This window comes from Metopolophium dirhodum, chromosome 7, assembly GCF_019925205.1.
Source record: "Metopolophium dirhodum isolate CAU chromosome 7, ASM1992520v1, whole genome shotgun sequence".
NCBI classification, from domain to species: domain Eukaryota; kingdom Metazoa; phylum Arthropoda; class Insecta; order Hemiptera; family Aphididae; genus Metopolophium; species Metopolophium dirhodum.
This window is the reverse complement of record NC_083566.1, coordinates 25,653,983-25,668,011: the sequence shown is the minus strand read 5'-3', so window position 1 is coordinate 25,668,011 and position 14,029 is coordinate 25,653,983. Positions and strand designations below refer to the sequence as shown.

The 14,029-nt window shown below is 29.0% G+C and overlaps 1 protein-coding gene across 1 annotated transcript; it reads right to left on the bottom strand.

Annotated features, from left to right (window-relative positions):
• Nucleotides 1-2,485: 2,485 nt before the first annotated feature.
• Nucleotides 2,486-12,392, bottom strand: LOC132949215 (putative uncharacterized protein DDB_G0271606). The gene is made up of 4 exons (XM_061019982.1): nucleotides 12,153-12,392; nucleotides 5,150-5,268; nucleotides 4,860-5,077; nucleotides 2,486-4,800 (listed from the first exon to the last, which is right to left on the bottom strand). Exons 1-4 carry the CDS (start codon nucleotides 12,202-12,204, stop codon nucleotides 3,405-3,407), a joined length of 1,785 nt encoding a protein of 594 aa, XP_060875965.1. The 5' UTR covers nucleotides 12,205-12,392; the 3' UTR covers nucleotides 2,486-3,404.
• Nucleotides 12,393-14,029: the final 1,637 nt, after the last annotated feature.

Here is a 14,029-nt window from a genome sequence, read left to right as displayed (position 1 = left end):
CAGTTAATTAATTATTCATTTGTAAATATATTGTTTTACCCATTGGCTGCTTGTAATTCGTAAGTACCTACCTATGTGTCTATCTATATGTTTCAAACTTTTATCTACACCCCGGTGGCGCACCTAGGGCGTAGACCCCCTGACCCCCTCCCAAGACTTATATATTTATTTTTATTTATGTATATTTTAAAGCCTCCCTAATATTATCATATACAATTATTTCTAATAATATAATATAGCGTACACATTTTTGACGTTAGGAATAATAGATATCAGTAATATAAATTAAATAATAGATTGATATAACAATATAATACTATAACAAAATTTTTATAGTCTGTGAGAATATTGCTGTCACATTGAAATCGAAACATTATATTTTTACTAGAAAAATGTGTACAGACAGGAAAAAACACATATTGTAAAATCAATACATATATCTAGCTTAGAATCTAAAATATTATCTTAATAGTCTGCTAAAAAATTGTTAAATAGATTTTCTGTAGATTTTTTTGGACCCTCCCCTCCCCACTCCCGGGTTGTGCTATAAAACTATACATTTTTTTTTCTACAAGAATTGATAATAATTTTATTGGTTTATATAAGATATAACACCATTTATAGTAAATAATTAAATTTAATAGAATATTTTATATATTATGTACAATTAGGTATTTTGTAAAATACTGAATAATATAATTAATCCAAAATTATTTCCATTACCTATATTATTTTTCTCCAAACCATATTTTTTTTCAATACAAAAGCTACTTGATTAATTAACTTATATTTTGTATGGATAATTTAAATTTTTTTAATTAATAAAGAATTAAAATTGTCATTTCTGTTAGCAGACTGGATTTACACAGTTACATTGAATACTAGCAGTAATCAACATTCTGCTGTATCTACTGTGCTTTCAAAACTAAGATAAATTAGTTTTAATCTTAATATTCTAAGTTAATAAATTTAAATATAATTAATAAATTATAATTTTCAAATATGATGTTTATATAGGTACCTATACATGTAAATATACCTATTTACATTTATTTTATTTTTATTTTTTAATGTAGTTACATATTATTATATTTTATAATTTATAATTTGAATGTTGTATGTTTGTATATGATAATGCTATAACACAATACCTAATGTTTATTTAGATACCAACCTAATAGTTTTTCAAAATCATATATACTTATTTTGTTATATTTATGTAATGTATTATTATATATTATAATTTTTCTATCTTTAATAGATATATATACTATATAGGAACCCTATTTGATTTGTATATAATTATTTTTATTATGAAAATGCCCCACCCCTCCCATTACCTAATATTATATAACAATTTACCTACAATTATTATTTATTTAATTTATGTAATTTTAATTATATTTATATAGATACCTATTATCATTATTATTTTTATAAATAAATTTGACTATGTAAATTATTAATAAACATATTCATTACAATAGAATAATATACTTGGTTATTTTTTCACTATAACCGAAAAATGGTATGTTTGTATGTTAGTGGGTTCTAGATTATATATAATTTGTGTTTATACATACTTGCGAGTAAATAGAATATCTACAGACTATACAGGTATTTTATTGTATTTATAGGTATCTATGAAATATAAATTTAAATAAATATGCAATTAATTTAATTTTTTAATCCAATAATATACAATTATAAAATTAGTTGATTGTTTATTAAATTGATTATACTTACTTTTTTAAAATCATAAATATTCTATTGGTTCAATTATTTAATATTATTGAACTAAGTATATTTTAGTTAAGTTCAATAATAACCATTTTGATGAAATTAACAAAACTCTGAGTTATTTTAACAAAATGTCGATCAAATTTATTATTGATACTAAGATGAAATATTAGTTAAACTAAACAAAAAAAATATTAAATCAAATAATTTGCTAATTCTTATTTTAACAAATTTTTCATCTCAGTATCAATAAGCATATTATTGTTGACTGAATATTAAGAATGATATTATTAATTTAATCTATATTTTTGTTAAAATGACTGGTATTTTTTTTCGTTCAGTGTACCAGTAGATAAAATTATAATATTATTATTTATTATTATTATAAGATATATGTATAAAAATGTATTAGTGATTTTCAATTATTAATTATTCCTAACTTCAAGAATATTACTACAAAATTATTTTTAATAATCTATTATGAAATCGTGTTTCAAATAGGATGATTGGTTTTACTTTAAAATTACAACATTTTTATTACTCTTTCAGCTATAATATAGGTAGGTAGTTTAAATAATTTTCAAAATATTATCGAGATTTGTACAGCAATAATATTTTCTATTACAGTTGTTCAAAACTATCTACTTAAGTATAATATATTATCTACTATAAAATACATTTTGAATTACCTCAAATGTGTAAATGTATTGTTATAAAAAATATATATATTATGTTCATTCTTCAATGCTGTATTCTATAAATCACGTTTTTTAATAGATAGGTACACTTTCTTAAAATTAGTTATCATAATATTGTATTTCAATAAAGTCAAAATGTTGGAAATGAAAAAAGAAATAATTCACAAAAATACAAAATAATAATTATAATAATACTAATAACGAGGGACGTGTATAATTATTCAGGCATGTGCCGTTTCCGCCAACATTTAAAATTACTGTTTTCGCCATTTTTAAAAAGGTTTGATTCCCATTTCTGCCAAAATATCTGCTCTGGTAATATTATTTTACTTTTATTCCATATTTTGGAATACATTTTGCATTTTATTTAAACACGTGTAGACAATATTATAATTTATATAATATTATGTTAAGAATTATATTAAAAAAATAATATGATTATTTTTAAGGTACCTATATTTAAATTTCAACTTAAAATAACTGTACATAGTCTGTACGACAATGTTTGATATTAAAAAAATATAATAATAACTAACAACTCAAATAAATAAAGACACCATAAATAGTAATACATAATATTTTTTCAGTTTGTTCAACATGGTTTCTATATAAAAATAATAATAACTAATAATTTATATCAAAAAATGTAAGTTGTACAACAGACTGTGAAGATTTTATACAATCCGAGTTAAATTTAAATAAAATGGAGTATACATTTTCTTTGATTTTCAGTTATTTTACAATATTTTGATCATATAACAGGTAAATTGGCAGAAACGGGAATCAAACCTTTTTTTAAATTCGCAGAAACGGGCGATGGTGGAAACAGACATTTTAGAGTATGGCCGAAACGGGTAATTGCCGTAATATATACAATTTATACCAACTATTATATACAAAAAAAATGAATGATACATTTTAAACACACTTAATTCATAAATAGGCACTTTTTGTAATGTTGACATTTTATGGGGAGGTTCTGAGTTTCTGATTCGACTCTGCTAGTTTGGGCCGGTTATCCAATGCTAATACATAAGTCAGTGGTAACTCATTTCCGGATTGATCGTAATCCACACGGTACAAGTGACGGATACCTTGAGCTGCCAGGAACTGACGCTGTTGTTCGTTAAGTTCGACGGGCATGGGAACTGGTCTATTCCCAAGGATCAGTCGTTCATTGAGTTTTACGTTTGATGATAGTGAAGGTGGTACGGTACCAGTAACCGGATTGTTTCTTAGGAGCTGTTTTTGTCCAACGGATCTGTCGTTTGCAGCAGCTATCTGCGCGCTGGTTTCTTCCAACACTTTGAGTTCAGCACTGCTTAACGCCTTGAGCTCATGTGGAAATTGCAATAGCTGCAACTGACTTCTGTCCGGCAAGTACTTGGATGTTCCAGAACGGTTACCGCTTTTCGGCCTCTGACCGCCTCTCAACTTTGGCAAAGTGGCGACTGTCGTCTCTGGTTGTGTCTGCTGAAATCTAGACAGAAGTGACGTGAGAAAATTGTCCGGCTCCACTTCGGATGACTGCTGTAGTTGTTGGTCTTGTTGCTGCTGAGGTCTTTCAGTTGTCACCGCCTGTTGTTGTACTCTGCTCGATTTTCGGCTTTCCTGCCTGGACCTTTGATTAGGTTTCTTCGGCCGGGGAATCACTATCACTCGTTCTTCTTCGACCGGACCTGCAGTAGTAGTTGACGATGTAAAAGACGTGGCGCTAGTCGTGGGCCCGGAAGTTACCGCTGATATCGTCTGGTAATGGTGATTCTTACGCGGAATTTGTACTACTGGCTCGGTATCTTCGATCGCTTTGTACATCTGACCGTTAGGCTGTATGTAAACCACGTTTTGTAGTAGACGACTACTAACCTGTACCGGATTCACCTTAGTCACGGCTGAGTAGTCTACCGTTTGTTGGGTGGCAGGTTCTATTGCGTAGTTTGTACTTGGCCTCGAGACGGATCTTTGACCTTTCGGTCGGCTTACGACTGTTTCCTCTTGTTTGGCCACTGGACCAAATTGGACTTGAGCGTATGAAAACGGTTCATCACTTGAAATTGGGAAAATGGTTTGTTGTGGTGACACTAAATCTTCTTGACGAGGAGCAAAGTTTTGTTGACGTACTTGACCATTTTGATCTATAAATTGCAGTGGTTGTGACTGCTGTTGTTCGGGGATCGGTGAAGGTTGGATTTGAAACTGAGTTGGAAGTGGTTGGGCTAAAGGCCTCTGACGGGGTCTAGTTAACGCTGTCTGCTGTTCTACTAGTGTTCTTCTAGCATATTCTTTTTGAAGTCGAACTTGTTCAGCAGTGAATGGCGATCGTGTTGTCGTTGTCGTTGGAGGAAATACATCTGATGGTAATCTAAAAATAAAATTACATAATATTTTCAACGGTATTCATAATTTTGTAGAAAAAATTACCCTTGTACGAAATCTTGTTGTACATTTTGCTGTCTAAACTGTTGTTGTAAATTTTTCTGTCCAAACTGTTGTTGTACACTTTGTTGTCCAAACTGTTGTTGTACATTTTGTTGTCCAAACTGTTGTTGTACATTTTGCTGTCCAAACTGTTGTTGTTCCGGTACTAAATTTCCATCATAATTTGCCTGTTGAATATAATCGAAGTATTCTTGTGGGATCTAAAGAAAAATAAGAACATTTATGCAATTGGATGCTAGATGTTTATCTACTTTTTATACGAAATATTTTACTTGTTGTTGGTTGAGATTATCATTTTGGAAATTTGTTTGCCTTTTAGAAACACTCGATAAACTTTCTAACGTAACTTCTTTTTCATCGTAATTGTTTTCAGTTGATTCTGATAACACACCTATATAACAATATTAGTTTATATTAAAACTCATTAATATACATTAATGATAAAAACCAGGAACTCGCTCTGCTGTATAAAAGGTGTCTAGTGTCCCTTATCAATCAGTAAGTATTACATTTTTAAACCTTAACTAAAACTGAAAATTGTATGCATTTTTAACTATAAAATAATTTACAAGTGTTCGTAATTTTTATTTTATTATTTTATTTTAATACTTATGTACATACATTTTATTATTTTTTTTTATTTAAATATTTACATACATTAAGACTATGTATTTTTGATATTTTTAAATAATTTTAAGTACAACTTATGTGGAACCTTCTATTACATTTTTAACACTTGGATTAATCATTTAGCATAAACATTATCATCGAAATGTATATGGAAAATACTAAATTGAAAAGTATTATTATATTTAAATATTCGATGACAATTTTAAATATCTAGTTATTATTTTTTAACTGCAACAAAATAATAAAATCGGTTTTATCAAAAACTAATGTTACGTAAATATTCTAATTTTTTCATAATATATTTTAGTTTTTCTCGATTAAGAAAAGTAGTTGTACGGTGAATTGTTCACTATTGATCCTACAAAGTACCAACTAGATCTAATTTTTTACCAGAAATCACCTTCAAAGATAATAATTGTAACATTTTCAATTTTCTTATTCTATAAAATATGTTATTTATTTATTATTTATTTTTTATTTTTATAACAGTAAAAAATTTTAAATACTCAGACTTAAATTATTTTTAGATTCTGAGCGAATCGATGAATGTATTGATTTTACAATGATGTGTCTTTTTTTTTTATTTTTTTTTATTTTTGTGTCTGTCATCACCTTTTAGGACAGTAAAAGTGCTTGGATTTTCTTCAATAGTAACTTTTCTGATAGGAAAGTGAATCTAGTTGGTACTTTGGTCAAAAGTAAAATTTTCCCAGTAGTTTTCACAAGCGACGTGAAAAACAAAAGAAAAATTAAGGAAAAACGGGAATTTTTACGCAAAATCTGTTTTCGAGAAAATCGATTTTGGTTTTTGGTGTAACTCTAAAACAAATGACCGTAGGGACATGACATTTTGACTGAATGTTTATATTAGCATTTTCTATACACCATAAAATTTACAAAATATTTTGACTCTTTTTGAGCTGTTTACGGCCATTGTCAATTTTCAATTTTTTTAGTTTTTTTTTCTATAAATATCAATAAAATTTTATCTGTTGAGTAAAAAAGCTTGACAATTTAATAGAAGGCTCCTAGGTTATTGTTTCAAAGGCAGATGAAAAAAATTAAAAATCCTTAGTCACAGTTTTTATTTATAAGCATTTAAAGTTCAAATATTGACAAAATACGGAAAAATCACGAAAAATAGCAAATTATTTTGAGTTGAGAATTCATAAAAATTTTTCTTTTTAAATCTAAGATTTGAAAATGTAATATAAGATTACTCATAAGTTTGTCTACCTTTATCAAAAAAAAAATGTCTACAAGAAACTTAAATTAAATTTTTATGAGCGTCTGAAATTTATATTTTTACAACATTTGATATTCACTCGATTTCTCATATAACAATTTTCTTATTTTATTTTAATTAAAAAACGAATGACTGTAGATTCTTGAAAATTTCACTGAATGTTTATATTAGCATTTTCTATACACCATACAATTTTGAAAATATTTTGACTCTTTTGGAGCTGTTTACGGACATAGTCAGTTTTCAATTATTTTAGTTTTTTTTTCTATAATATCAATACAATTTTATTTGTTGGGTGAAAAAGCGTGAAAATCTAATGCAAAGCTCCGGATACAGAGTATTTTTTTTTTAGTCATCTTTAGTGGAAAACATATTTTCTCAATATGAATATATGATACCTACTTATTATATACTTTGTATTATAATTCGATACTTTTCATCAAAAGTAAATGTAATTTCAGAATATCACTAGTATTAAGTTAATATGTAAAGTGAAGACAGATAATTACTTTGGTACAGTGGTATACTCTATACCACAGGTTCTCAAGCTTAATCCACCTCCCACTTTCATATAATCAATACTTTTCTAAAGCCCCCTCCCCCAAAAAAAATTTGTTATGCTTATATGTAACCATCTTACAGTAGGTACCCAGTTATTGTAATTGTTAAGTATATATAAATACGCCGTACCTATCTTATATCTGAGTTCAAACTGCCATGTTCAATGAGAACAATACAAATATAATTAACATACATTCTTGATCATATTTAAAATTATATTTTTTAAAGTTCAAACAAGTTCAAACATTAATCACTAATCTGAATTTTAATAAAAATACTTTTAAATATGATTTTTATTTAAATTAAATTAAAACGTATCTAATATTCTAATGTGAAGGATGAACCTGATGCTCGTTAACAAGTTTGGTATACCTACCTAATATCATACTAATAAACAGACGTAAGTGAAATAATGAGGACATATAGTAGGTATTTAATTTTAATTTGAAGTATTAACATATTTTCTCGCTTTTTTTAATCACCTAAAACCTAACGCTCCTCTAGCCCTCTTCAACGCTCCTAAAAAATTTTCGGGTCTTATACCAATACCGCCTCCTGGAGGCTGCTAACGCACACATAGGGGTGCTATCGCCCACTTCAAGAAAAATTGCTCTATACAAATGCCAAAGAACGAAAACGCATTCAATTTTTTTATATTCTCGGTTAAATAATTATTTGCCAAATATATATTATATTAAGAACGTAATATCTTTAAAATGAAATGAAAAGATGTTACAAATCCATAAAAATTAAAACTAATGGAAGAAAATGTATTTTGGTCGGTAATAAGATTTTTTTTTTTTACTTTTATGTAATTATAAAAGTAATAATAATAGCAGGTAGGTACCTACTTTTATAATTCAATTTATTTCCGAAAATGAATCATCTATCAATTATGTATCTCACTATAAAAGTGATTTTCAAAACATAATATTCAAAGTCAATTTACGCAATATCAAAGGTAATTAAATATTAATATAATATTAAGCCGTACCTATACTTATTGATGACCAATCGTACAAAAAGGTGTTTGGGAAATAAAAATGGAAAATAAACGATTTCTGGCTTCTGCTGAAAAAAAAATGTAACCCTTTCGAATTTCAACACAATTGTTCGTACATTCCATGCACAGTGCACACGCGTATTTACGTTATCTATTAATTATTTGAAGAATGTTTCACTGATAAAATATCAAACTTAACCGCATACGCGCTTTTGAAATATTTTTTTTATATACCTTTGTTTTTTTTATTAAATTATAATATATTTGAATAGCATAGGTGGAAGTCATTTTCAAGGGAAACGAAATTTATTACGTTTTAATTATTATGTGAATTTCGATCATAGTTAGCCAACGCGGTTTTGCAATAGTCGGACGGGTTCAATTAACCGTAATGATTTTTTGGAACCAGTTTTTTTTTTCTGTACACGCATTTAGACTATCCTCCGCCGTCGAAAACATTTTTTACGTTGCATTTTTTATACGCGAAACTAATCATGTGACAATGACACACTGACTATCAGGTATACGCGTAATAATATATTATAGTGTCATGTCGCGCAACTCTGGTTCTAAACCTAACCCGACCCAGTTTTCGATTAAATACGGTTTTTATATTCACTCTATCGATCTCGTTCACAGTCAGACAAGGGTAAATACTAAATAATATAGAGAATACATGACGCGGCCTCTCTGCCTCTTCCACGTGTGATATATCGTTTTTCACCGAAAGCACTGCTCCCCCCCTCCAGAAACAGCCAAAAGTCAAAACGAACTAATTGTATACCCACCCGTTTCGTATTTCGTAGTATTTCCACCGTCTGACCTTATAGTCGTTGTTTACACCGTGGTCGGTGTTTATATATTATTATACGGCGATACCCGTCGTACACCTCAAGTATCACTTGAGTATACTTGACCCGTTATTTTAGTCCCTGCAGTAGAAGTTATCATCATATACACGTCGCTGCTCCTGCCACATCGTCAATTTGAGCTTTTTCATGTTTTCGCCGGACGAGTGGAAGTCGGGGCGTCGCGGTCGCCTCATTGTTAGAAGACGCGCGCGCGTGCGCATCGCAAAGTCATTCGATTTTCATCGGCGACCGAGTTTGTGTTATGGGTCGAGTACTCGGGTCGGACCATTTGTTTTTAACGGTGTATAGGTATTATATACTAACGTACACACAACTGCGGTGATGTGGTTTAGATAATGATACTCTGCACACTGTACACGGCTCGCACACTGTATTTGGTCTCTGACGTAAGCATTTTAGAAACGTATAAATTATACATTATAGTTCATTATATTATTATACGTCACAATGAAAAGTTTTCTCAGAGGTGTCCCCCACCCATTATTGTCGATGATATATTTTACGCGTTCATTTTTTTTTTTTGTTTTTGTTTTTAGTTTATTTATCGCGTATACCTATATATTTCCATCGTATATGCATTTATACGCGTGTTTCGTAATCTTCTTGCGAGCAAATTATGCGTGCAAACATTATGTCAGGAACAACTTTCGAAGTTGAAAAATACATAATAATATTATAATATGCATCAATTAATAAATCATTATTTTTTCGTTCCAACGATAAAAACTAAACCACAAAATTCACCAGATACCTACAACCTACTATGGACATACTAATTACTATAGTTTGCTAAATAATAATTACTATTATAGAATATCATTGCAGTAATTAGTGTCATTGACTTACAGCCTGCAGGTACCTACTTGATAAACTGTGGCATTATTGTGGTAGGTACCAACTAAAAAAATGTATTGGTTTAATATTGCTGAGCGATGCATTTCTATTACACGTAGTTCCGGATTTGAAACAGTGTTTAAGTAAACTAAGGGTGCTTTCTGCTAAATTTGATTTCTTTAAATATTCTTGTATTTTATTTTGAAAACAGAAACGTTGATTAAACACCAAAAAGATACTATTAATTCTATTTAATTCAAAATTTAAATTTAAAAGTGCCTACCATTGAATAGTATATTGCTATAATGTATGGTGTAGAATAAAACCTCCTTATAACGGACAACCTATAAGACAGAAATCTGCTTCTGTTGAAAAATAACAACAGCCCCGTATATCTTAGTTGCCCTACAAGTTACAACGAAAACTCCTTTATAACGGAAAAATCCATTAGTAACGAGCGATTCCATTACAAGGAGGTTTTACTGTATATGGTTATAGACTATAGTTATTTGTTATTACTTATTACTTATTATTCTCTAGTAAATTAATTATTATTTAACGCCTATCTATTATATTGAGAAGTAATGGGAAATAATAGGTGTATTTTGAATTGTGTTTCTGTTAGATAATGAGTAGAAACATTGAATTTCACAATTTAATAACTTAAACTACCTTCTTCAAAATTACAAATGTTCAATAATTTTCGACATAATTTAAAAAAATTACGCATAAAGATAAATTATGAGATATCTACCAAATACTTCAAGTACTAAAGTATAAAATATTGTTTTAACGTAAAAATATTAAATACATTTTAAAAGTAACTTAAATTACAATTAAATAATTAACAATTCAAAATTTCAAATGTATTATATTATTATTTTTAATAAATGAAATAAAATGTACGACTTTTGCAAAACCTCCTACAGAATAATCACTAAGATTTAAATATTTAAAATTACTTAGCAGTTTAAAAAAATAACGCGAAAGTTCCTATGTAATCATTATTTTTTTTTTTAATATATGACATTCCTATAATACCTCAACTTTTAAAATACAATAGCATTCATTTTCAAATTGTTTATGTTTAGTAGATATTTTATAATATTAATCTACTGGGTACTCTATAACTTAACGCACCGTCGATTAGCCCACTTTTCATACTTTTTATTATACATTGTTGTAAATATTGTGAAAACCCTTATCAAAATTGGTAGGTACACCATAATTTTTTCTACTGAAATATAAATCAAATAATCTTAATAATCTTAATTTTTTTTCATACATTTGGGCCAATGATGCTTGCATTTAGGGTGACAATGTACCAAATATATAAGCCCATTGTAAACTATGTATTTTATGATTTAGGCCAATGGTTTAGCATACTAATATATATTATTACTAATAAATATTATAGCAATCAAACAACCAACATTTATTAGTTAAAATATTAACAAAAAAACCTTTATATACCTAATAAGTTTTTATGGTTAAAACCTAATAAAAATAACAAGTCTCAAAGTTAACAAGTAATCAAGAACCAAACAAAATTATTTTGATTGTTTTGTTTTTAGATAACCACTTGATAAAACAATAGTATTAAAAAAAAAAACAATACCTACAGAACAAAATAATGAAATATTTGAACAAAATTACTCAAATGAACGGTACAAATTGATTTTGTTTTTAAACAAAAATGTATAAATTGTGTTTTTAAAAGGTTAAAATTGATCTTTAAACTGTGAGAATTCGCAGCGTTATTATTCCTATAAATGAATGATGTTCTTAAATAGTACCGAATAAAATTACACGCAAATATTTGATTAAAAATAAAACGACATCTACAAGGCTATCTGATATAAATATATAATCGTACGACGATGAAGATTAGTACGAAAACCAATTCGCCCATCGGCTTATTTTAGTCATTATTTAAATTTGTTTTTTTTTTACTTCTGTTGTATGATTTTAATTTTTAATTATTAACATATTATATTTTATTGTTTGAAGTTTTTGTAGCTTACAATTGTATTTATTTTTGGAGAAATTTCACTTAAATACGCGTATTGTGGTAATAAAATTAATACCTCGTAATACAAACGTAGGTATATTGATCACGTTTGTCTTACCTCTGCGCAGAACAGCGACCATCAACACGAGGCATACAGATACGAACTTCATGTTTACACCTTATAAACGGCCGTCCAGTTTGCGTTTCGGCGGATCACTGCGTCTCGCGAGACTTAGGGCCTAGGAGCCGTATCACCGCATCGGTTAAGAGAGCACCACACGATCTCCGACCCGGCCTAGACCAGCATATTATCTACTGCAACATTGCATAATCCCGGCACTGAAAACCAGTTACGTTTTACTCACGAACTCTGAAAAATGCTGAGGAAAGTGAAAGCCGCCTGCAGTGCATACGGAATTATTACACTGTAGTTCTCACGACGGGGCGATTGGGTTAATCGGACGAAAACAAAACGCACAGCGCCGATTGTTTAATAGCCCCACTCGGTCGTGCGGTAGACGATCACTATAAGCTGCCACCATCTGCGGATACCTACAATAATATACAGGTATTATATGGTTGGCTGGTTAGTACCTGCAGCGCACACGAACTATGTTATATAGTACCTATATTAATATATTATACCAATATATTCCTTGCCCGCGAGTAACTCGAACATTATTATATATTGGATAAGAAATGTCTTGAGATGAAAAGAAAATATGTTGGTAATGTCTTCTTGGTTCGTTCCTAGACCGGCCATATCAAATCGGCAGTGCACTGTAGACGTCACGTAGATATGTTTATCAATATAATATTATTATACAATAGACTTAAATATGATGCTCGGAAAGCTTACCCATGAAAGTGTGAAAATGATCGGATGTGAATGAAGAAAATATCTCTCATATTTTGGTCTCTTTGTAGGTATAGGTGAAGAAAAAAATTCCGATTAATGTTGTACAGCTATTATTTTAAAATGTATACTACAACCCAGCGGCGTTTTTCAACCTTTTTAACGTCGTGACCCCCAAAATAGGTGAAAAATAAAATCAGTCACCTCATGACCCCCCCCCCCTCCTTAAAATAAATAAAACTTTTGAATATAAAGCAATCTCAAATATCACATTAATTTATGCTTTTTACTTTATTATTCATAGTTTATATAGTGTATTTCGTCCTCATTCATGTACCTATTACGTATTGACTATTATTGTATACCTATACCTACCTATTATTATATAGGTATAAACTTGTACATAAAATATATAATTGGTTTACCGTAATGGAAACTATGTGTTTTTATTTTTTTCGTAAAAGGTTTGTAACAGTCGAATAACGTATTAATTGTAACCATATAAGTCCATAATACATAAATATATTTTATCGGTAAAATGTTATTGGTAGGTGTTTTACTGTTAGCAGTAGTAATAACCAATAATATAAGTAATATGTAGTGACATGTACTCTAATAATTTTTAAGTAGAATAGGTAGTCAAGATTATTTATAATTCCACGCTTATACACCTAACTTATTCACAGTGTCGATTTGTGCCATTACTCATTAGACCTGTCGCATTGTCACGGCTGCCCCATTATCCTACACACAAATAGCTTATCCTATCTAAAAGTTAAGACGTTCGATCTCTGAATCCTGTACAAGTCTTTGTTAGGTACATACTATATCTCATATTTAAATTAATCAGAAACGTAATCTATACAAGTTTACTTACCTACTCTACAAGGACAATTTTGTTTTTTTTTTCACATCATTAGTGTAAAATTATACAAGTTAAGGGTTAGTCTAGTTAAAAGTACATAATAATTCTGCAATATGAATTAATTGACTAAATATCCTTGCAAGTTAAATTTTAAATATTTTCCCATACACAACAATAATAGATATATATAAAAAAAAAAAAATAAAAAAAAATGTTCATGTAATATATCCCAGGGTGGGAAACACCATATTATATAATAAACATTGAATATTGA